We start from the raw sequence: 24,855 nt of genomic DNA, 5'->3' as shown, positions 1-24,855 counted from the left end.
CCTATCCATTTACAAACACACTTTCATTCCAGGATCATGCTGATTTGAAGCAAGATACAAAGCCAGGTTGGATGGGGCTTTGAGCAACATGGTCTAGTGGTAGACATTCCTGTCCATGACAGTGGGGCGGGAATTAGATAACCTTGGAAGGTCCCTTCCAACACAAATCATTTTATGATTCTATGATAAACTCAGCAGTGAAATAAGTGCTTCTTGACATGTTGGTTTCCTGTAATGGAATAAATGCAGCCAGTACATGGTGAGTAATCTGGGAGCAGTTGAGAGAAAACTGAAATACAGCTAAAGATCTTAAATCAGCCCCACTGAAATCTATTTCAGGGTGAAAAATGAGAGCAAAAAGACCAAACATCACTTGCTCCTTTGCTGCAAGTGATGTTACACAAAGACCTGGTCCTTGAGTACAGTAAAACCAAACATTTTCAGAACTTTCTGAGCCGGAAGGGACACACAAGGATCATCAAAGTCCATCTTCTGGCCCTGCACAAAATCACACCAAGAATCACACCACGATTCTTGAATCAACTCGTGAACTAACATGAGTCAGGTACTAACATGGGTCTGGTACTCATGTTCCTGAGAGCATAGTTCAAATACTTCTTGAACTCAGGGCACTCAGCCATGACTACTTTCCTGGGGAGCCTGTTCACATGCCCAACAATCCTCTGGGTGAAAAATCTTCCCCTAATTTTTAACCTAAATCTCCACTGATACAGTTCTGCAATACTCCCTTGTATCTTCTCACTGGTCTGTCTACTCCAAATTGCTTCCACACACTTTCTGGGATTATCTAATATAAGTAGAGAAGAGGGCTTAGGTGATCAGTGGGTTTCTGACTAATACTGCCAAGGTTAGAGTCAAGGTCCCTCTTGCCAATCCCATCATCTCCCAGAATCTTACAGCCTCAAACTTTTGCATTGTTCTCTTCTTTAATAAAATGAGGTGTGGAAGTGTCTACCCTCCACCACCTACCTGCAAAGTGGTGATTAAGGGATGCTTCCTAGTGGCAAGAGAAATGGATTCACTGCAATGAGAATTTCATTTCTGTCTCCCTCTTTCTGAGTGGCTGCATTGACCACAAGGTTTTTCTGCAAAACGTGGACAGCAGATGCTTAAATCTACTCCACTTCAGCAATCATCTGCAATCATCTCTACACTTCTGGTGAGGTGTGGGCAGGCTCTGAACCTACACTACAACGACATGCAAGCAGGCACTTAGACACTTGGCTCACATGAAACATCTGCTCACTTAGATGTTCACAGCAGCTGGATTCAGGTCCTTCTATTCATTCACTTTATGGCAAAAAACTCAGAACTTGTCTGGTACCCCAGTCTCTTAGGGATGGAGTTTTGAGGTCACATTTTATATTTCAGTGTCAATGTACTATTTTAGGTCCTCTCCATCTATGAATGAAGAGACCACAACACATCTGAACCTCTTTACTTTGTACAGTCACGAGTCACCTCCTCACAGCCCTTAGAAAAAAGCATGGCTGAACTGCAGAGAGGCAAATGTTATCTATTGGGGTTTGAAAGACTAAACAAGAAAAGATTTTTCTTCTTCACTGAGCATAAACAGTTCTGTAATTAGACCCCTCAGCTTAACCTTTTAGCCCTAATGGGGATGAGAAAATTGTCTTGAGTGGTTGAACAATTGAATTAATTAAAATCGATTGTGTGAGCAAATGACAATGATGCATGTGGATGGAGAGCATCTTTGTCTAGACAGTTAGTCCTTTCTTGTGCAGCATTTTCTTCAGCCACTTGAGGCAGGTGGGCAGAAGTCTGTATGCTCCAGTGGGTCACAATAGGGTCGTGGAAGCAGGCTCACAGGTTCCAGCTGGGTGCCATCAATAAGAAAGAGGGTATGGTGTTCACAAGCAAAACCATCTAAGGGTTGATGTTAAATCTTTCTGCTCCAGCAAGGGCATCAGGGTGTTCAGTGTTCTGATGTGGTGGGCTGTTCATGCAAAACACCACCAGAAAACATCACCTAGGTACTCACTATCCAACACTGTTCAACCAAAACCTGGGATGTAATTCATCATGGCAGAAACCTATTTGGCCATCAGTTGTTTGAAACGTTTTAGAACAACCCACCTATCGTATAGTTCCCACACTGAATGACTTATTTAGGTGTGGAAGGGCTGAGTTACTCTTACCAGCCTGTGAGGCTCCCAGTGTTTTGCTGGGTGGTCCATCAAAGCCCTCAATGAAAGGGAAGCTCTGCAAACATTGGTGGAGGGAGGGATTCCTGGCAGAGTCCTCCTCTGAAAGAGCCCTGCTAGGATGAGCTTTGCCCAGCCACGGCTGCTACAATATCCTTCGGGTTTTCAGACGGCAGGAGTGTAAGTGGTGGCAGTGGTAACTTTCCTTGCCCCCCTTTCCCTCATGACCTAATAACATTTAAGTAGCAGCCTCATGCCCCCAGCACCCACTGCCCAGCATGGATGCATGCAGCAGTCTTGCTACAGAGGACATGGTGGCATGGTGATGCTGTCAAGCAGGACAAGTGCCCTCAGAAATACCCAACAGCTTTGGTTGGGTCACCTCACAGCTTCATAAACACAAGAAGGAAATGGACCTTCCCTGAAGGGCTGTTCCCAGAGCAGAGGAACCTCTGAAGTTTCTCCTGCTGTCAGATACCATCCAGTCTACTTGCATTCTATCAGGTTTATCCATGCTCACCCTTCTGAGGAAGGCAAATGTTGTTAGCCTCGTTAGACAGAACTGAGAGGCTTGAGAGGAAGAGGATGACGTAGCTACATAATAAAAAGTAAGACCAGGACTGAACTAAACCCTGTAGGACTCCAATTTCACCTCATATTCTTCATCTTCCTTTCTGGTTTACTTTGCCCATCACCTGCTCTGACAGCTTGTAGTCATCATATTCATGGTGACAAAAACGGAAAAATGCTCAAAGAAAGTGCACTGCTTGGACACTGGCTGACATTTGGATCCAGACAGAGCATGACCAAGCTGTCACATCAGCCCCAGGGGTCTTCAGGCTCCTTAAGCCCAGGAAATCCTGTAAAGCCAGTTTCTAGCATGGACTATGGTGAGTTAGTCTGATCCTGAGGCTGACTCCAGATCCACAGCCTGCTGAGGCACCATCTCAGATGTATCCATGTCACATGAGCATCTCTGGCAAAGCTCAGAGTTGCCCCAAGTAGTACTGTAACCACCAAACTACCCACACCACTCCATGGCCCCTGGGGACACCAGGGGGCTCTGCTGAATGATAGTCCATGAGCCATCATGGTGTTACCAAATCCTTGTAATTAATTATTGTTGTTAGTCCCTTTCAGAGCTCAGTCAATCCACATCTCTTTCAATGCTCTTGATCGCTGTGGGCATGAAAAAGCACCTGTCCTATTTATCACTTTGGGGTTTTTATTGCTAGCACTAGAATAAAAGTTCTATTAATTTGTACTTCATCAGGAAAAAAGGACCCCAGAAACCAATTGTGTTAGGTACTGCATGGACAAAGCCAAAAGAAGTTCCCTGTCATGAGCAATTTACAGACTGAGTGTATGATGACACATCAGGGAATGAGTGAGAACAGCAGGAATGGATGATAAAAGCTGGTTGTCTTGGTCACAGAGGTGAGACAAAGCCATAACCTCACCCTCAGCACCTGGCATTTCCAAATGAAAGTCAGAGCAGGCATGGTACTCCAGATGTGAACTCCAGTGCCTGGAGTCAAAGTGAATTCTTGGCCTATAGCTCTGGATGAAGAAGGTGGAAGAACAGGTACAAATCTGTCTTTATTTGAGAGCTTTCTTATGAAGGAAAGAACGTAGAAAAAGGATGATTAAGTAGAAATTTTAGGAAAATTTTGGGATTGGTATGTTTCCCTAACTAAAGCAGACATCATATCAGAAAATTTCACAGAATTTGGAAAAGTGAAGATTTCAGGAACCTCTTTCAGCATAAATTTCAGCAGTGTTTTCTGACCACATCTATAGCCTCTACCTGAAGAAAATCCTCCAGCAAAGCAGAGTCAGTCAAGTGAAAAAGTTCTGTTCTCCTTCCTCTAGTAGACCTTTTTATCCAGGATTAGAAGAATAACTCAACTGTGCTGATGTATCACCACCGCTACATGACTCAGAGCTCATATTTCCCTGCTGCCAAAACAACAATTTTTCGTTTTCCCTAAATCTAAATCCAGACACTGCTGGGTCAGCTTTCCTTGGGTCCAAGGAAGAATTGTATACATTTATCAAAGGGATACCATTGAAATAAATCACAGAAACGACATCAGGCTCAGAGACTTCTGAGCTGAAACTGGTCCTATGCAGGTAGCTACGGGGAGCTGTAAACACTCATTGTGCTCCAGATCATCTCCTGACTTTCACTGTCCAAGGATCATATGGAGGACTAGCTTGAGCTTTGGTCTGACACATTAAAGCCACCCCTGTGTTCACCTTTCAGGACTACAAATCAAGGCCAGCTCACAAGGAGCATTACTTACCAGTAACAGTGAGACATACGCGAACAAGATTGCAGCCACAATCAGGATAACAAGAGACCAGAGAAACCAGTAGCCCATGTTCCCATAGTTATACCTAAAAATAAACCAATAAAATACTGTAAGAATGTTTTTTGTTAGCACCTGGAGTAGAGAGGACCAACAGCCCTCTTCCTTGAAATTCTGAAATTTTCTAAGCAATAAAACAAAGAAGGGAGAAGGAATAGCCTACGCTGTAACATGAAAAAGTGATTAAGAGTCTCCTTCCCAAAATCCCTGATTGCATTAACCATCAGACTAAAACACGTTATTATACCTTTCCTTCCCATAATATTTGAGCAGCTTTAATTTCATTTTAGGGACCAGATTTGCATAACTGTTGCCTACGTAGTACAGAAAGAAAAGATGTGCATAAATCCCTGATGATTATTTCTTACTTTTGAATTTGAGAACATAGAATTCTCTTTCAGCGAGATGGCTGGTGCAATGCCTCTGATTCCAGCCACTATATTTCTTCACATGGAATGGGGGAGGAAAGGGAAGGAGGAAAAGAAAGACTCAGAGAAGGAAAGAGTTATTTAGTCCTTCCATTCACAATTTTTGTGACGATGATTCTCCCCTTTCTCCTAAATTCACACTTACACCTAAAAATTGTACCTAAGCAAAGACCAAGTCTCAGCACCTCCAGAGTCACTGGACATTCAGTTTGGATGCTGTAAGCAAGAGTTTAAGGTGTCAAATCTTTGCTTCATTACTAAAGCACCCTGTTGCACCACAGCTGCTGCAGAGGGTGCTCATCCCTTCCCAGTCATCCTAGTGACCAGCTGAAGGGGTGGGAGAGGAGGAAAAGGTGTTACTTACCAGTCAAAGCTGTTGTAGTCATTTTTACCTTCACCCCACGTGTACAGAAAGACCAGAGAAAAGCAGAAAGCTGCAACGAGCAATGGGAAAAACATGCATTCCCGCTGGAGAGGGAGAGGAAGGACAAGCAGTCAGAGCTATGGGCAGCCAGAGCAATCAAAGCAAATGGCAGGTACTTTCAGGCTGCTCCTAACATATGTAGCTAGGTGTTGGAATTCTAACTGAAGCAAATATGGAGGGGAATTCCCATCCTGTCCCTTGTAACCAGGAAAATGTCCTCAAAAGCATACTCTGCACTACCTGTTCTCAGGGAAAACTCATTACTTCCCAAATGAACAGGATTTTAACCGCCTCACATGAGAGGAAATTGCACTGTAGAGCAACCTTTTTTGCAATTCTTACTGCCCACCCAACCTTAATGTTACTTCTTTCATTTGATTCTATGGCTTTGAGATGTTTCATTGGCCAGGAGATGTTGGTGCAAACTCCATGTTTATTATCAGACAAATAGAGCCTGCCACAGGAGCAGCAATTCATCAAGCATTTAGAGCAAAACCTAACAGCCCAACAGATCCCAGCAGACTCCAAATGACATTGGGCTGGGATTCCACGCCATCAGCCCCTTGTCTGCTTAGACCTCCCTGCCCAGTACAGAAACCCAAGTGTGTGCAGACTTTGAGCTGGCTTACCAGGTTGCAGCAGCATTTCCCGGGCTCGATCCTCTCGCGCTGGTAGCGCTTCCAGCGGCAGCTGTAGAAGCCAGCCAGGCAGGAGACGAAGGGCTGCTGCTCGTACTGCTGCAGCAGGCGCCGACGGACCACCTTCAGCTTGCCAAACTTCATCCTCTTTTGGCTGGTGGAACGGGTCTCCATCTGAGTGCCTTTATCTCATCTTCCTCCTGAAACAACAACATGAGTTTTATGGGGAGACTGCTGGGTAAGCGTTCCATATTTGAGAAAGGAGAGAAAGATTTCCCAAGCAGATGCTGAGACCAGCAGGAAATGATGCTGAGGACATCCCACCTAATTTTATACACCAAAGTGAGATGGCCAGCTGAGAAGGATGGTCACTGCAAATCCTCTTAGCAGTCAGTGCTGCCTCTGGTTGTTACTTAGGTGCTCTGAGTCACCTTTGATGGTCTACCTCTGCCTCCTTTTGCCTATACAGGAGGTTCTGGGAAATGAATTCATTAACTTGAGCACATTTCAAATTATGTCATATGAACCTGAATCTAGGATTAGCTATGGGAATTATTCAGCATCACTGTGACTTGTTTGAAACATGTTATCAGTTTAACTAGCTCATGTAGAAAAGGCACTAAACACCCCCAGGTAAACAGCTTTCTCATCCTGGCAAAACTGCAGCACTGCAGAGACTGATCCCTTAAGAAATAGTTATTTCCTGGCTGAAACAACTTTTCTTGGAACAGATTTTCAAGTGTAGAAAGACCAGTTGCAAAGATGTACATGTGGGAGAGCTATTCATAATCATAATTAAAAACAAAGAACTTGGTGGTAAATTGCAACCAGTGTAGTGGCAGTGAAGCAAATAGCACGGGGACCAGTGCTAGGTGAAGAGTGGCTCACCCAGCAAGGCACTACTGGGACTTCAAGGAAAGATTTAGGAAAACAGTTTTGTGTGGGCATGTAAAGAAGCCCCATTATACAGCTCTTCTTTGGAGCTGAGTTAGTCAGAGATGTTTTTCTGTTGCATTAGAAGTGCCATCACATCCTTGAGTCCACATCAACCATGTTGAAATCCTGGAATACCTAACAACAATCATTTAAGAGGAAGAACAAACAGTTTGCTGCACTATACACATGGATGAAACAGACGTATAAAGGGTTTGGAAATAACTCAGATCCCCATGTGACTTTGGAGAAATCAGTGCATAAACCCTTGCAGACTGGCATCTCCAAATAACTGACCAGTTTGCAGAAAGCACAAATAAATCAGAGACATCAGACACAAGTTAAAACAGAAAAGACACTCCTCTTGTACCCTTTCCAAATGCCCAGCCTATTGGCAGCTGGAGTACAAGGAAAGAGGATGGAAAAGAAACAAAAAGGGGGTTCAGTTTGGACCAATACTAATTATGCAGCACTAAGAATGTCATACCCTGAATGCCTTCCTGAGATAGATGTGTCTGTCCATCCAGGACAGTCATAGGGAACCACACACCTGGATGCTTGGATGTAGTGGGGTCAAGCCATCCCTAGAAGCTCAGCAGTGCCAGATCCTGGCACCAGCAAGTCACCCTTAGTAAAAAATTGATGTCAGTCTCATGTGGCAAGATGGTGATCCTGCTCTAGAATTCCCAGAGCACAGCTGGGGGGATGTGGTGCACATGACATCTGATCCGGCTGGTTTCGTCAGCTGGCCTAAAGTACACCTGGCATAAACCCAGCAATTCCCAAGTAACAGCCACAGCTTTTGAATATATATTTAACAGATGAGCCTTCAGAGCTCTTACCAGAGGGTTGTCACATGCCATGGGACTGCAATATTTGTTACCTCCTAAAAGGATCCCCAAAATATGAGTTCCTGTATCACCAAAGCACAGCATCTATTCTTGCTCAGCCCTTCTCCTTCAGCAATAGGAATTCAGGACACTGGACCAAACCCATTAGTTTTGCTGTCAAGGGGCCATGACATTTGTTACTCACATTCTCAGGTGTGGGTACAAGGCTCACACATCAATATTTGTCTAAGAGCACACAGGATTTGACAGGAAAACAGATTATGGAGATCCTGAAACCTTGCCCACATCATCTGTCTGGCTACAGCAGCATGCCAGGTGTTAAACCTAGGTGTAAGCTTACCCCTCATGAAATTGTCAGTGATGGAGATCCCACCATCTCTCAAGACAGGCTGAACAAGTCCTAAATCTCTTTATAATTAAAAGCTGGCAGATTATTTTCCCAATGTCTTGTCCCTTGTATTACAGTTAAGGACATTACTTCATGCCTTGTTTGTCATAGATACAGTGACAGCTTAAACTCTTCCTCCGTTTACTCACATATGGATGTCTCCTCTTAAATCTTCTCTGGCCTCAACGATCCCAGCCTTTCTAGTCTTTCCTTGTAGTTTCCTCCTCCTGAGACTATCCTTGTATGGAGTGGATAGTCACCTGCTATTTGGGATTTCTGTGGCAACTCCCATGGGTTTTGGCACACAGTAGCCACAGTCTGTCCAGGTTACACCTGTTCACCCATAGCACAGGCTACCTGATACCTGTAGCATCCAATTTCTCTCATGTATCAAACATCAGCTGGCCTTGAGCTTCTGAATGCTTAAATAATTCACCCTGGACTCACCCCCAGCAGAAAGGGAAAGGTGTTTTCAGCTTCATCACACAGTGACAGAATTGTTTGGATTGGGAGGAATCTTAAAGATCATTCCAGTAGACCAGGCTGCTCAGAGTCCCATCCACTCTGGCCTTGATGTGGCATCCAGGGATGTGGTATGCAAAACTTCTCTGGGCAATATTAGAGCTTCATCTCAGAGTACTTGTGACACCAGTATAATTAACAATTTCATTACCTCCTCCCTTAGTTTTTCCAATCAAGTCACCTCTCCAAGCCCATGTGTTTTTGGAAAATGGACACCTCATTGCACCAGAGCCTGGGGAACGAGGGAGACAAACACAGCCTGCTGCCCACAACCCCCTCCACCAGCCTCCAGTCCTCTCAAGAACATCAGGCTGGCCAAAAGAGAGCAAAAAAAGATGCCTTTCTCTCTGGCATCCCCTGAATCCCCACTGACCCCTGTCCAAGCAGTATCACTATGGCAATAACACCTTTCAGTACCAAGAGATTGAAAAAACACAACTTGTGAACTGCTTTCAGCTCTAGCTTCTGCTGGCATCCATCTGTCCCTCTGTCTCTATCCTTTCCCATTTTTCTTCCCAGAGACTTTTTACCTCCTCTCCCAGCCTCCAACAGACAGAGTGATCTGACTCAGCCGCTCCTTTGAAGCCTGCAAAGGGCCAAAGAATTCTACAAAGGCCATAATCTTGGACTGAAATTTTATCTTGTCAAGTAGAGAGGACAGATGTTCTCTAGCACATCTCCACTTTTGACAAGGGCAGGGAGCAACAGGACAGGAGGGAATGGCTTCAGACTGAAAGGAGGTAGGTTGAGATTAGATCGTAGGAAGAAGTATCAGTGAGCTCTTGTCCAAAGCAGAAACCATCCTGTCAATTCCCAGATCATGGTTTGATCCAAGGCTTCTGCTCCCTCTGGGCATAGAGGGCTCACCTAGCAAATGGGAGCCTTTGAGCAGCTCTGCCCACAGCTTCAGGGACTGCTGGGTCTCTGCTGAGGAGTGAAGCACAAGGCATGCGTGAGGCACTAGACAAAAGGGGATGCTTGCATGGAGATGCAAAGGAAAGAATTGACAGGGAGAGAGAAGACCAAGGACAACTCACCAAATTTGAGGCTGCTTCACTCTTAAAGCAGTGACTCCTAAGAAGAGCCCATCTCCCTCTACAGCTCTGCGAGATTCATGTGTTGCAATGCATTTACACTGTGCTGTTGCTGGTATCAGCAAACAGTCAGTGGCAACTCCTAGGACACGTCCAGCAGAAATCCCTCTTAAATGTGCCAGGTCCCACATGAGAATGAGGAAAACAAAGACAGACACAAGGACAGTCAGAAGGGTGCTTCTCAGTTAAAATGTATTCATATCTCCAGGCACTCCATTGTCCTCTTTATATGTGTCCTTCTAAACAGGCGTCACTCCTCCCCTTTTACTTCTGCATATTTTCCCTGGTCTCTGCCCTCAGGTTCATCTCCATCTTCTCAAGTAATTGTGTTCCATTTAACACAAGCTCCCTCCTTACCACTCAGCCACCTTCCAGCTTCTCCATGACCCTCTGTCCCATGGTTTCATCCTTCATGGTTTCATCCAAGGTAAATTGCCAGTCTGCTGCCACAGCTGGGGCAAGGCAATTAGAAGCCAGAAAAACTTTATAATTCCCAAGGTCTGGCTGAATCTGCAGCACCTCAGACCACATCAAACGCTGATACATTGGAATTCACAAGCATCTGATCCCAAGAAAGAAGATATCGCAGTAACTGGGCCCAACAACCACCTAAGGGGCAAACAGCACTGAAACAAATGACAGATGCAGAAGCCAAAAAAAACAGTTTGGTCCTGGGCAGGACTTAGCAAGAGGCTTCACAGTCCTTGCATCTAGATTTGAAGCACAGTTCTCTTAAAATTCAGAGATCGTCTGCAATTCCTGCCCATCCTTACCAGACAAAGTTAAATGGATAGAGAAGGGAAACAGCAAACTTGCATCCATTCACTGGAAAAGCCATGGGAGCAAAGAGCAAGCAGGTAAACATGCATCATTAGGATGCAAAGTTTAGAACTCCTTAACAAGTGAGGCATGAAAGCAGTAACATATGTTTTTCTGCTCCATAAACCCCGGGGACTCCAGGTTTTTCCATGGCAAACAGAGACTGCTCACAGATAAGAGCCCCCATAAGCACAGGCAGTCAGACAGGGCTGCTGCTTTCCCACTGCTTGGCAGAGAGTGAGGAAAAGCATGGGAAATAGCCTGGGGGGATGAGAGGGGAAAGAGAAGGAAAGAAAAATCAGGAAACATGTTCAGCCACACAGCCTGAATGCTGAAAGCACTGAAAAGCGGAACCTGCTTGAGAGGCCAATGCTTAAGCAAGGATTAAAATCTTCTGTCTTTTTGGGTACTGGGGCTGGAACATTCATCTTCCAAGGGGCAAAGGCACGGCAGCCAAATCTGGCATTGCCCTGTAGCTTTTTCCCTTGGCGCCTCTTGAGCATTTCTTTCCTTTCCCCTGCACCGAGGTGTCCCCACACCGTACCTAACAACGCGGGGGGCTGTGAGGCGCGGGGTGTCCCCACACGGTACCTAACAACACACGGGGGCCTGTGTGGCGCGGGGTGTCCCCACACGGTACCTAACAACGCGGGGGTCTGTGAGGCGCTGTCGGCGAGGCGGCGCAGCGGCGGCCGCGGTACGGCCGTGGTGGGGGACGGCCAGCTCAGGCTGTCCAAGGGGGAACTCCTCGCTCCAAGCCGAGCAAGAGCAGCGGGAGCGGGAGCACCGCAGCGCCGGGAAGCTCACGAGGCCGGGAGCGCCGCGGCGGTTTGCAACCGGCCCGGGCAGCGCGAGCGGCGGGGCCGGGGGGCGCCGCGGGACCGGCGCGGGGCTGGCGCGGGACTGGCGCGGGACTGGCGCGGGACTGGCGCGGGGAGCGGCGCGGGACTGGCGCGGGGTTGGCGCGGGGTTGGCGCGGGGAGCGGCGCGGGACTGGCGCGGGACTGGCTCGGGGCGTCTCTCGCGGGCAGCGGTTATCCCAGCCGTTATCCCAGCGGTTATCCCAGCGGTTATCCCAGCGGCTGTCCCAGCGGTTATCCCAGCGGTTATCCCAGCGGCTGTCCCAGCGGTTATCCCAGCGGCTGTCCCAGCGGTTGTCCAGCCGGTTGTCCCAGCGGTTGGCGCAGCTCCAGCACCGGCAGCAGAGTCCGTTTGCCCAGATGCCTCGAGCCGAGAAGACCATGAGGGGACCTCACCCCAAGAGTCTGCGGGGAGGATGGAGCCAGGCTCCTCTCGAGAAACTGGAGCACAGGTGCCGGAACGCAGGAAATTCCTCTGGCTGCCCTGGAGGATTCGACCCCTGCCCAGGTGGCTCAGAGACCTTGGCACAGAGCCCAAGACCCCTGTGCCTTTGATTTAGCCCTTGGAAGAAACAATTACCAACCTTATATGAAGAATTACGAGCCACAGAAGTTTAGATAGAATGATACTGAATTTATCACAGGGTGAAAAATAGATTTTTTGGGGTTTTTAGAATGGGGGTTCAGGAGACAAGATGGAGGGATCTGGTAATGTCCAGCCTTTCTCCTTCTTCTTCTTGGCCTCCATCTTCTGCTGTGATGTTGGCACTTTTAGATTGGTTTAGAGTAGAAGCTCACTGTCTAACATAGGTGATAGGTATTGGAAAGTTATTGTAAACATTGTACACGTAGTTTTTAGTATAAAAAGACAACACCACCTCTGAGGCGGTCAGTGTGCCTCAACCTGACCTGCTAGACAGACCTTGGCGGGTCAGAGAAAGAATTTTATAGATAAGATATAATAAACAACCTTGAGAACGGGAATAGAAGAGTTCTGAGTCCTTCTTATACTGCCAGGCTGGGGAAAGAGACTTTCTAATGCATCTCGGGGTCACTCTGACCAGCTAAAGTCCTGAGACACAGGAAGATCGACCTGAGCAGAGGGAATTACTTCTTCCCTGTGCAGGAACAGGCTGCCCAGAGAGGTTGAGGAGTCTCCCAGTGGAGATACTCAAGAACCACCCGGTGCAATGTGCTCTAGGGTGACACTGCTTGAGCCGTGAGGTTGGACCAATGACCCACTGAGGTCCCGTCCATCCTGACGTGTCTTGGTTCCATGATTCTGTGGTTGCAGGTTCTTTCCAGATCTTACAAATACATTTCACTCAAGAAGAGAGTTGGGCAAAAAGAATTACATGGGCAACAGGAGTCACAGGAGGGACATGGAGATGCTCATTTCTCAGCCCCTGAGCATGGCCAGCTTCTCCTAAGAAAGTAGTCATGCCCACTCTGCCCATTCCACTGTTTCCAAGGGCTTTGGAGAGAAAGTGAACCCCATGCCAGGACTGGGAGATTCCTTGAACCTGAGCTGCGCCTCTCCAGTACCTGCAGCTCCTTAGCCTGGAGATTCCTGCCATCACTCTTTAGGGCACCACTTCCTGGCCTTTCCTCTGGGATTCTTTCACAGCATCACACCAACAGGAGGAAAGGAGTAAAACCTCCTGGCAAGCTGCTGGTTGATCACCGTCACCATGAGCTGCACACAGATCTTGCCACTAGCCAGAAAGGCCGGCAAAGAGCATCCCTTAAACCTGCATTTCTACCCTGCACTCTGCCCAAGGCTCTGGATCACAGTCTAGGATCCCTTTTATTTGACTATCATCTGCCTTCAGTTCTTTTTCAGGAAATTAATTAATTTTCATTTCCTGAAACCCAGGAAATGAAACAAAAGATCAAATAAAATAAAGATAGTTGTAACCTCCCTATGATAAAGAATATAATCTATATCCTCTCCCTTGCAGATGATAATTATAATTAATCAGTACAACCTTCTGCAGTTTCTTGATAAGCCCTGCCTGGGATCCCAGGGAGGGTGCAGCCTGGGACAAACACGAGCAAGGCATGTCTCGTGCATTGCTTATCTCTTGGCTCCTGAGGTGGAAGAACACAGCCATCAGCAGAAAGAAACCAGGGGGCTTCACATGGGAAACAACCAACACATGTGTGTGTAGAAGGGGTTAACAAGGAATTACAGCTCTGCGGCTGCGGGGACAATGCTTTTCCATTCCATTTGTTGTAGCACACCTCTAACAGGCTGTGGCTGTGGCTTCCAAAGACATGGAGAGGTTTCCACCAAGGTTCATGCCCTACCTTTTGCAACATCCCACCACATTTTGAACAGACAGAAATAAACCGTCCCATTTCAAATAAAGACTGCCAATGTCCTGTATCTATTACATAGGAGGACATCCCCCATCACAGAGGACATCCAGCAGGAGCAGTGCTGGGAATGGGTGGGATGTGGAATGGGTTGTGTGCCCTGCTCAGCCACAAGTGCCTCAGCTGTGGGTCCATGCTTTATGGCAAGATCTTCTCAGGCAACCAGTCGATATTCTGAGGTCAATTTGAGAAGCTCTTGAGGAGCTCCCATGGCTAAGAATGAGTGATGGCTAAGAATGGGTTTGGAAACACTGCTGCAGCCCCAAATTTCTAAACACACTCCTACATGGTGAAGTAAGCCTCCCTCCAAGGTGAGATCTATTCACCTTGAAACAAAACCCAACATCAGCCATGAGAATTTAGCATACAAAAGGCATCTTAATCCCTGGTTTTATTCCAGAGTGATCACCATAGAAAATAAAGCCATAAAGTTGAAACACATTTTTGCACAAGGCACATTTTTCCTCTCCCACATCCCTTCCCCAGGACTGTTTAAAGTCTATTTCTTCAAGATACCTCTCTCAAGAGTCTCACACGATCAGAGAACAGCAGCACATCTCCTGTGAAGACAAACTGAGAGGGTTGGGGCAGTTATTGACTTTAAACTGAAAGAGGGTATGTTTACATTAGATATTAGGAAGAAATTCTTCACTGTGAGGGTGGTGAGGCACTGATACATATTTCTTTGAGAAGCTGTGGCTGCTCCATCCCTGGAAGTGTCCAGTGCCAGTCTGGATGGGGCCCTGAGCAACCTGATGTAGAGGAAGGTGTCCCTGCCCATGGCAGGGGGTTTGGAACAAGATCTCCTTAAGTTTCCTTTCAACCCAAACCATTTTATGATTCTATGTTTGAAGCATGTTTGTCCTCAATGTGCAGTCCCCAGAGATGGCTCATTATTCACAAGCACTTGCAGAATCCTTGTTTAATCATACTTATCATCATTAGAAATCACAGCTGCTTTTCTTCGTTTTCAAAGCACTTTGCAGGCTACATTAACAAATGTGTGCCCAGGAAATTACTGGCCAAGTTTCAGACCATTTACAATGGGTTTTATACAAATGCTTTCAGCTTCACATGGAAACAGGCAAGGGGAAATCATCATGTTTGTAAAAGGGTCTCAGAGAGCTACAATAGATTTTCCCTCTCGCCTGCTAGGAGCAAAATGAGTGTTTTGAATAAAGCTGAATAGTTGCTTAAAAAAAAAAAAAAAAAAAAAAAAGAAAAGAAAAGAAAGAAAAAGAAGAGGTGGAGAAAAGTTTTTTACAAATGCCATGTCTTTGGCTGGACTCAGGCATAATCTGATCCAAGTGTTCTTGGGTACATGGGCACTTTTCCAGCATTGCAGAAATGAGCATGACAGACAGGTATCTTTGGCTCTGTTGGTGCCAGGCCCCTCAGCAGAGCCTTTCCTCTGTTTTTGACCCTAATCAGCCTTCATATACCTCATACATAACCCCTTATCTTGGGTTATACAGCACTTCTTACCTCAGTCTTGGGTTCCCACCCCAAAAGGACAGAGCCTTTTGGGGAAGCCAGCACTCTGCCCATTGGCAGTCCAGGTAAGCAGAGGCAGAAAGTCTGGCCCCAAAAGGGATCAGGAACAGCTACCTTCCATCTGTGATCACACAGAGACCTTCCAACCCCAGCTCCAGATGGCAGCAGCGAGATGTCCACATCTGGGTGTCATTTTGCTCACTCAAAGAGCGAATCAGGAGCATTGCTGAGGTTACACCTCCCCAGGTCAAGCCTGAAAACAGAGACTCAAAATGACCAGTCTGGGGTGAGATGCTGCCCCCCACACTTCAGCGTGGTCAGCAGCAGAAGGGAGAAGTTTTGTTGTCACTGTGCCTGTGGTCAGGCAGTGTCACCAGCAGCCATGTGTGCAGTGGTTCCCAGACAGCCCCGTGCAGCACGTGGGCACAGCCCCTGGGTGGCCCACAGCTTTCCAAGAAGTCGCTCTCCCACCATTGAAAAGCCACTGTGGGGAGGCAAAAAGAAAAGTGCTTCCACGCCTCAAAGCCTGCCTGGGCGGGAGGAGGAGGAGGAGGAATAAATCCCTCAGAAAAAAAAATTAAAAAGAGCTCAGAAAGGAGGGAAATATTTCTTTGAAGATATAAATCCTACTTTGTGCATTTCAGCATGCCCTGGCTCGGGTCCCTCTCTGCTCCTGGGAATGCCTAAGTGGCTCTTTGTGCCTTACTGTAAAGGGGAGATGAGGAGATTGGGACACAGTGTGGGGGACCCTCTCCAGCCCCACAGCCCCACCGAGGGCTGTGCATCACCCCAAGCTTCATCTCCAGAGGAAGACTTCATCCCTGAGCCAAGAGGGGAGAAGAAAAAAGGTTTCCAGATTGTGTACCTCTGCTCAGCAGCTCTGCAGAGCACTCTTCAGCCTGGACAAAGGACAGGGACCCTGGACAGACACTGTGCTGAAGACCCCAGTGCTGGCCCTCCCCCAGAGTGTGGGTGTTGAAGTTCCAGCCTTGGAGCAAAACACCCTGCAAGGAGGGGAGGAAAGGATGCTTTCCATGCCACCAGACAGAAGCTTATCCACTTAGTCATTGACAGTATCCCAGTGCATGAGGGCTAGCCAGCTTTTGCACCATAAGAATGCAGTGCTGCTGTTCTCAGAGAAAAATCCTTTTCAGCTAATTAAACACTGCCACAATTCTGCATAAGCCAACTCAGAAAATTCTGAGCTCATTTCAGAGCAACCAGATATTCTGACACGCAGATCTCCTGACCTAACCTCTGACTATGGATGCAGCAGAGCCATCACACAGAGCCTCAGTTTCCCAGTTCAGGGTTGTGCCAACAGTGCCACAAGATCAGCAGGTGAGGATTGTATGGCTCATTTAATTTTTATCCATCTGCTGGTGTGAGACATGGAGTTTGCTTAGCAAAACAAGAAGATTAGCACAGACAACCCACGGGCAGAGCCTTGATGGAACTCCTCGGGGCCAAGGACATGCAGAACAGTCAGATCTGTTGGATCAGCACTGAGCAGCACCCACATTCTGGCATCCTGGAGGAAAAAAGGGATTTCTTCAGCTGAGAGCTTGGGGCGGGTGTTTTGATTCTTCCCTTGGCCTTCCTGGAGGACTGGTTAGAATCATGGAATCATTAGGATTGAAAAGTCCTCTAACATCAAGTCCAGCCATTAACCCAACACTGTCAAGCCTACCAACTAAATCATGTCCTCAAATGCTACATATACACATTTTTTTCCAGGTGACTCTACCACTTTCCTGGCCAATCTGTTCCAATGCTTGAACACCCTTTCAGTGAAGAAACTTTTCCTTAAATCGAATGTAAACCTCCCATGGTGCAACTTGAGGCCATTTTCTCTCATCTCCTCTGTGTTGGAGTGGTCACTCTGATTGCCCAGAACAGCCAGCAAAAAGAAATGGGCACAACCCAGCTCATGCAAGGGCAGATGTCCAAATAGGCCAGATGAATGGTCTCACACACATCCAGAGTGCCAGGGCATGAGCCCGGCCCAACACGAGAGGGCATTCATCGCTTAAACCCAGCAAGCCCTGCCAGTTCACCTTCAAGGAACTCCTGCATCCTGGCATGGAGAGCACAAGGCCACAACTGCCTTGTGGGTGTGGGGGGGTGTCATCCCATTGCCATACAAAGGGACAGCCACAGAAATTCTGTATGTGGGGTGACATGAAGCAGTCACAGGGACCACATGCAAGGCACCAACAGGCTGATTGAGGGCATTAGTACTTAACCCTACAGTGCCTCATTTTCACAGAGGGGCCAAAAACTCACTCCCTCATCCCCCCAAACAGCATTCACCATGAGTTGCAAAGGAATATAGAACAGGCCCAGCCTGTTGGTAACAGATTGCCAACTGGCAGTGGGGAGGGAAGGAAGAGGTCACAGCAGCAAAGCACTGAGAAGAAGGCTGGAAAATCTGAGGGATGGAGAAGATAAAAGGGTTGGCGTCATTCACCTGCATTTCTTGCAAGGATTGGGTTGTGCTCAAGGAAAAACTTGTTAAAAGCTTTGCAGGGAAAGAGAGCTCTTAGGACAGAGGCACCATGACCTCACAGAACCTTTCTGACGGCTTTGAGGCATGAATCAATTAAAGCAATCACAGAGCAAAGGTTAATCAGTAGCAAGTACATCTTAAGAAGTAAGTAGTCTTTTAAAAAGCAACTGCTTTTGCCAATTCCCCCCTCCCCGTTTTCTAAAGTGTCTTTTATTTCTCCAGCTCTGGAGACCTTCCAAAGTAAGGTCAGTGGTTAAGAGCAGCTGCCGAAAGGACCAGACGGAGTCGGTGGCGGCAGCCGGGGCAGGGAGGACTGGGCCTGTGGTTGTCACAGAGGCTCAGTGCTGCAAAAGTGTCTCAGGGGCTGAAAACCTTCCAGGGCCTTCCAGCCTAACTGGAGCAGATGGAAGCTGGAGAAACTGCTTACAGTTCCATTGGAGAACAGAGGAAAAGAAGCAGGAGCATAAGGCAGGGACTGACTCTAAAGCCCTTCTGCACAAGCAGTGAGACTCCAGTCTGAGACTCCAGCAGGCCTACAGCAATGCTTTGAGCTGCTCCTGGACCCTGCCCTGCTTGCAGACATGTGCTTCTTTCTTCTTGCACCCAAAACTGGAGCTGACGTCAAAGCAGCCCCCCCAGGCAGCAGCACAGCCTCATTCACACATGTGCTCATTCCCCAGCCCTGCCCTCTTTCCCTGCCTGCTGCTATTCTCGTGCTCCCTGCTGCTATTATAGCACACCACCACCACGGCTGACCTCTCACCCTGCCACCTTTCCTTGCAAGTGTCCATGAAGGAAAAGAGCTGGCACACTGTGGTGGCCCCAAGAGCTTCCCTTGGCACCAGAGCAGCAAGGATGAGTCCCAGGTCAGGGTTCCTCATCTCTCTCTTGCTGCAGCACCATGCGCACTCACATAGGCTACAACTGCTCAGCCACCAAAAGGACCTGGGCCATGAGCATGGAGAGTCATTCTGACCCTGACTGCAGGTTTTCATTGTGCTTAACACATCATCTTCCCTGGAGACACCAGAAGACTGGCAAACCAAACAGTGACAGGAGAAAATGATCAATATGAGACCAGGACATAGGCATGTTCATAAAATCAATGTATCACAGAATGGCTTGGGTTGAAAGGGACCTTCAAGATCAGCTGGTTCCAACCCTCTGCCATGGGCAGGGACATCTCACTGTTCAAGCCTCTGAAATGTCACTGTTTCTACTTTCCTCCTCTTTTTCTAGAGAGAGCAAGAAATACAGCAAATGCCAGTGTCCTGCTGGTGGGGAGAATAACAGGGAACACGACCTCTGTTGACTGGGATTTCATAAAATGCCAAGCCCTCGGCCACCAAAAAGCAGCCAGCTGTGAGTCCTGCCTGAATGCTGCTGGGAGAGCAGTGCCCAGCCCATGAAGAACAGGATGAGGACAGGATGCTGAGGAGAGGAGCACCTGCAGGCTGGATGCTCAGCTCCCTCACACCCTGTGTCTGAGGCTGGAGCAGAGGGTGCAGTGTGGAGCCAAGCCTGTGCCCCCTCAGGGCTCATCCTGCCATGGAGGCACGGCCCAGGGTGCATCACAGGTCCCGAATCCAAGCTGCTCTCCCCACTCCAGATCCTTTCTTTCCCTTCAGTGAGATCTGTAACACAAAGGATCCTCTCCCACCTTTTATGCTCTCTGCTCATCTAAAACACAGCCCAAGACCCTTGTTTGCTGCACACCACAGAGGGCTCTGGGGCAGTTCTACAGGCCAGCACACAGCAGGTCACTCCAGGATGGGGCACAGACCTCTTCCTATGAGATATCCTTGGGCATGGCGTCAGGTCTGGACCAAAGCCAGGCTGTTGCTGCACATGTGCATGGTCCTGCAGGGAATGACCACTGCAGAGCTCCCTGCAGCCTGTCCCCCATGGAAAGCCACCAGGCTGGGGCTTTGCCAATGGGCAGGATCTGCTCCACACTGGAGCACGTGGGTCTCAGCTGGTAAGAGTCGCTTCTCAAAGTGTCTGCACACAACCAGAAAGGTTTGCCTGAAGGAGGGCCTCTGGGTTTGCAAAGAAAGGAAGGTCATACTGTCAAAGGGCCACAAACTTCTGGGGAAAAAACAAACAAAAACCCAACTTTCTCTTTTATTTTAGCTGATACTTTATCACACTAAGCAGAACTGCTTGGTAACAACTTGCACAGAGGTACATTGTGAGCTGCAGGCATTCTCACAAAAAAGCTGACACAACTAAACTTAAAGAACTGTGTTTCCATCACCAGAAACGATACATCAAGACACCGTTTGCTCACCTCCTTGATCCAACGTCATGGCGAAAGGAAGTCCCAGGACTGGTTCATGACAACAAGCTTTGTGTTTGTATTCTCTGCAAGGATTTCAAGTTGCCCTGAAAATCTTGCACAACTTTTAGACATTTCAGTAGTAAAGTTATAAAGAAAGTGGCAGCTTTGTCTCCCTTCGCATTGAGAACAATTTTTAATTAAAATCCAGCTGGTCTCATAGTACATTATGCCTGTCCTTCCTGTTAAATGCGCTTAAAATCTTTATGGAAAAATCTGTAGGAAATTATTTCTGTTCTCTCTTGTCCTTCCACCTGGTATCATCTCTCAGAACTTATCAGGGGAGATGCTGCATTATCAGGTCAGGATTCCCAGAGAAAGTGTGGAAGTGAAGGTGATGTACACCATGGGCTGGACCTCTAGCTAATCCAAGTTTGCACTTTGCAACTGAAAGTTGTCCCAGTGCCAGTCCCCAGGTTCACACCTGCTCAGCGCCTGATGCTGAATTAAAATTCACTCTTTCTTAGGAGTGAGAATTCCTCTGTTTCACTGCTAATTGTGGTTATGCCTACAAATAATGTGGCAGCGTTCAGACAACAGCAGCAGCCTAAAGCCAGGGTCAAATCGTGTTTCAGCTGCAAACCGAGCTGCTCTCCAAGAGTTGCCCATCAGAGCTCCCGGGGTGACTGCAGCATCAGGGCAGATGGCAGACCGTAGTGCTGCTTCCAGCCTTTCTATCCAAGTCGTGATTATTTACAGCTGTTCCCAGATGTTCCCCTTTCACGGGTTATTTGTTCCTGAGTCAAGCTCCCCGTTCACACGCTAGGCAAGCTCAGGGGAAGAAAGAGAGAGGCTCCTTTCTCCCTTTTACTATGGAAACAGCCCTTTATCCCAAGGATTGCCAATGCTCAGCCGCGGTTTCCCTCCCACACTGCCCCGGCCACAGCGACCCCAGGAGCCGCTCCCGCCTCATCCCGGCCCCGCTCATCCGCTCAACAGGTCACAGCCCGCTCATCCCGGCAGAAGCGGCACTGCTGGCCACCTTCCCCTCCTCCCCAGCGATCCCCCAGCTCACAGATCGCCCCCTTGCCTCCCCTTTGCTCTCCTTTCTCCCTGTCCCCCGGCTCTCCGCGCTCCGTTTCTCTCCCCAGCCCGGGCGGGAGCCGGGTCAATCTCCCGCTGCCGCATCCCAACCAACGCACTCGAACATCCACAGGCAACAAAGGAAAAGTGACAAAAGCCTCGCCAGCTCGGTGCTAACTCTCAGGGCAAGCAGGGCAGAGGGGGCAGGGGCGCAGTTCGGCGTCAGGAGCATCCCGGGAGCCGGGAGGGAGGGAGGCGGCGACTCACCGCGCCGGGAGCGCACGGACGGCGATGCTGCTCTGGGGCTGCCGCGTCCCCTGCCCGTGACACGCCGGGACGCCAATGGTGGCCCCGCTCTGTGACACCCGCTATTAGAGAGGCTGCTGGAGCCGTCCCTCCCACGGGAGGAGGGGCCAGGACAGGCTCAATAAATTCAGTCCCCACGGCTGGAGAAATTAAAATCTCGCCGTGGGACGCAGACAGCTGCTCGTGGCACGGCTCTGGGAGACACCCGGGACTTGGGGACAAACCTGGGGTTGATTCATTTACCCCTTGCCCACCCAGAATAGGAGAGGTTGGTGTTCACATCCCACCTTGGCAGAATTGAGTGCCAAAAGGATGGGGTTTGAGGAAATATCCCAGAGGAGATCTGGGAAAGATGTGTCATCGCTGACCCTCAGAATTAAAACTCCTGAACGTCCTCCATGAAAATATTTTCCACAACTGTAAGCTACAGGCAAGAATCCACTGCACCAGATTTCTGAGCAACCCTGAGTGCAAAACTGCTTATTTTACTTGGGGTTTTGCGTGGTTTTGGGCTTTAATATCTAAATCCTATTAGAGTTATAACTTCCTTTGAAGGGGGAGGAGAGGGGACAGCAGGTACAACAAAAGCAGGTTGGATTTTGTAACCTCCAATGCACCCTGGGCTTTCAGAGAGGCAAAATCCCATAATAAAGTTTCTCAGGATAGGAAGCTGCACAACCTCATGCAGCTCCCCCTGCTCCATAAAAGCTCTTCACTGCAATAGAAGCTAAACAAACATCCCCTCCAGCCCTGGAGAGCTCTCTGAAACACCACTGGTGCCATTTTTCCATCCCCGTGGTTTCTCACTTTGGGATTTTTCTTGTTAAAGACAGATCAGGAGGTCCCTCAAAAGCAAAATCAGCAAACTGCCCTTGGAAACAGAGCAGGAATGGGCAGAAGGAATGGTCCAGCACTTTTTGTGCAGTGCACTTTGCAAAGAGAAACTTTTCAATAGAGGGTGAGCTGTAGAGGTGACAGCCTGGTTCACTCCGAAACTTAACGATGAGCAGAAGGCATAGAAGAGCTCCACTTTGAAATCTTTCCTTAGCTAATCTTTCCTTAGCACTTGGTCCTAAAATAACATCACTCTTCCTGTGGAACTGGGAGAATTGGAATCAGATAAATGCAAGACGTGAAGGTAGAAGCAGCTGGTTCTATTGCTGGTGGTTCTCCAGCTAACACTTGGCTGTCTGGAGCAAAAATGCACGGGGCTGTGTGGGAGCCTCCAGAAAAATTAGTTGCTTTGTGGTCTAATTCCTGGAAATGTGATAATCAGGGCAGGAGAGGGTGAGATTTAGAAGACTGGTAGCACTAATGGGATTTAGGAAGCAGCAGCTTTTCCAGGTACCCTGCAGTTTTAATCTCCCGGGTTGATCCACTGGATTTTTCTCCTTACGTATTTGGGCCACGCTGAGCCCAGCTTTGTCACGGGGCCACACTGGAGTCCTGAAGGTCCAAGACAAGGGGAAGCATGGCATGGGGGTGGCTGGAAGGCTTAAGGAGTGGTGGAAAGCACAGAGAGCCAGAGCATTTTGCTCTGCCTTTGAAGACAGTAGTAGGGTCAGAAACTCCCCAGAATAAGTTCTGAAGGGCCTTCACCATCACCCCTATTCAGGCTGCCATTCTTCCAGCTGCTGCATCCTCACGGTGTGGATGAACACCAAGGGTTACATGGAGATAAACGGACAGGGTTGAGCAACATCATCAGCCCAAAAAAACTCTTCAGTGGAGATAAGAGTCTGAAAAATGAAAAAGCTTATTAAAAGCTCTACCATAGTCTTACCTCCTAAAAGCAAAAAAAAAACCCCAAATATCTCTGTTCTCTGCCCTAAAATATTCCTGTGGTTTTACTTTCTTCTGGGCATACACATGCAAAGCATTCAGCACCAGTTTGCTCCCCAAACACCTGGCAAAGGACCGATCAGCTGGGCAGACGCTGCTCTGGCTTCAGTATTTCAGCTCAGAGTTCACCAGCTTATCTCAAGCACAAAATCCTCACCCAGGGTTCCAGTCAATGTCCTAGACCTGCCAGAAACTGGGAATAAAGGATCTGCTGGGGCCCTGCCACCAGCAAGTCCAGCCTTGGAGATTATGAGTCCATAAAGGAAATATCTGCAAAGGAACTGGTGCTGTACAAACCCTTTCCAAGGGGAGAGCAGGGCAGGTCAGCCTTGAACCCAGTGAGTTGTTCCTCTGTTTGTGTCAGGAGAAGATAAACCCAGGGCAAAAATGGCACAAACAGGGAGTGGGGATGGTGTCCCTGCCCAGCTGCCAGCCGCATCATGGAGGATTTTGCTGGGAAATGAACAAATGTTCACACCCTCCTACTCTAGGTCCTCTCACAACCCACTGCCTTGGCAGCACGAGGGGCCGGTGTGTGTCCCCATCATGTCCCCCACCCCACTCAGCACACTGGCCCAAGGAACAGATCAACTTTCAGAGCAGGGACTCATGCAGGTAACAATGTCCCCACGAGATCTGTGATAGAAATGGCACGGTTTATGGCAGTTCCAGGAAAGATACGGGAGGTGGGGGGAGAAGGAAGTGACCTGAACTGATCCAGGCTTCAGACCCACAGTCAGGGAAGAGCAGCATCTGCTTTTTCCACAAGTAGTATCCCACCAAAAAGCAGAAATGTCAGTCCTGAGAAGCACACAGGATGGGCTGAGGGGGAAGAAAAGGACCCTGGCCAGCTCCAAGCCCCATCACAAGAGAGCAGAGGCTCCACCAGCCCCTCAATGCACATCATGTCCAAGAATAAAGATGTTCACAGTCAGCTTCACATCAAGCCCCAGGGATGAGGCTGCAGGGGAAGGGGCAGGTTGGGAAGTCCTCTTGCCATCTCCCAGCCTGAACCAAAGCTCCAACACAAAAGAAACAGGAGAGCATCAGCTGCCCCCAAAGTGTTGGTGTGGGGAGACACAGGGTAAAGTAGAGGCACTGTGAAAATGGGGAGCAGCAGGTTTTGAGGGATGCTGGCAAGCCTGCATGGAAACCTGGGCCTGGCCCTGCTTCTGGGACATGCCCTTCACTAACACTTCTCAGGCTGCTTGAGTTGATCAGAGTTGTTTCCAAATGCTCTTGCTCCCAAGAAATGCTGCTGTCCCTTCTCAAGCACAGCAGTGGCTGTGGATAATGGTGCAGAGTCCAACCAGTTGAGCCCAAGACATGGCAGTTCCTTCTGGAGTGTGCAACCCACCTGATACAAAATATAAATTCAGCCGAAATATAAACTCAGAAAATCACCTCGTGCATGCCAAAATGCCAGGCAAGTCCTCCCAAGTCCTGGGG

General features: G+C 48.3%; 1 protein-coding gene across 1 annotated transcript in view; it reads right to left on the bottom strand.

The window, feature by feature from the left end:
- GDPD4 (glycerophosphodiester phosphodiesterase domain containing 4) overlaps positions 1-21,586 on the bottom strand; it is a 39,026-nt gene extending 17,440 nt beyond the window's left edge. The window contains exons 1-4 of the mRNA XM_058018350.1: positions 21,526-21,586; positions 6,040-6,248; positions 5,351-5,454; positions 4,493-4,586 (exon numbers count right to left, since the gene is read on the bottom strand). Coding sequence (XP_057874333.1) covers positions 4,493-4,586; positions 5,351-5,454; positions 6,040-6,222 — 381 coding nt within the window. The 5' untranslated portion in view covers positions 6,223-6,248; positions 21,526-21,586. The remainder of the gene's footprint in view (positions 1-4,492; positions 4,587-5,350; positions 5,455-6,039; positions 6,249-21,525) is intronic.
- Positions 21,587-24,855: the final 3,269 nt, after the last annotated feature.

This window comes from Melospiza georgiana, chromosome 2 (assembly GCF_028018845.1).
Source record: "Melospiza georgiana isolate bMelGeo1 chromosome 2, bMelGeo1.pri, whole genome shotgun sequence".
Lineage (NCBI taxonomy): Eukaryota > Metazoa > Chordata > Aves > Passeriformes > Passerellidae > Melospiza > Melospiza georgiana.
Note: the sequence above shows the minus strand (reverse complement) of the source record. Positions and strands in the feature narration are given on the sequence as shown.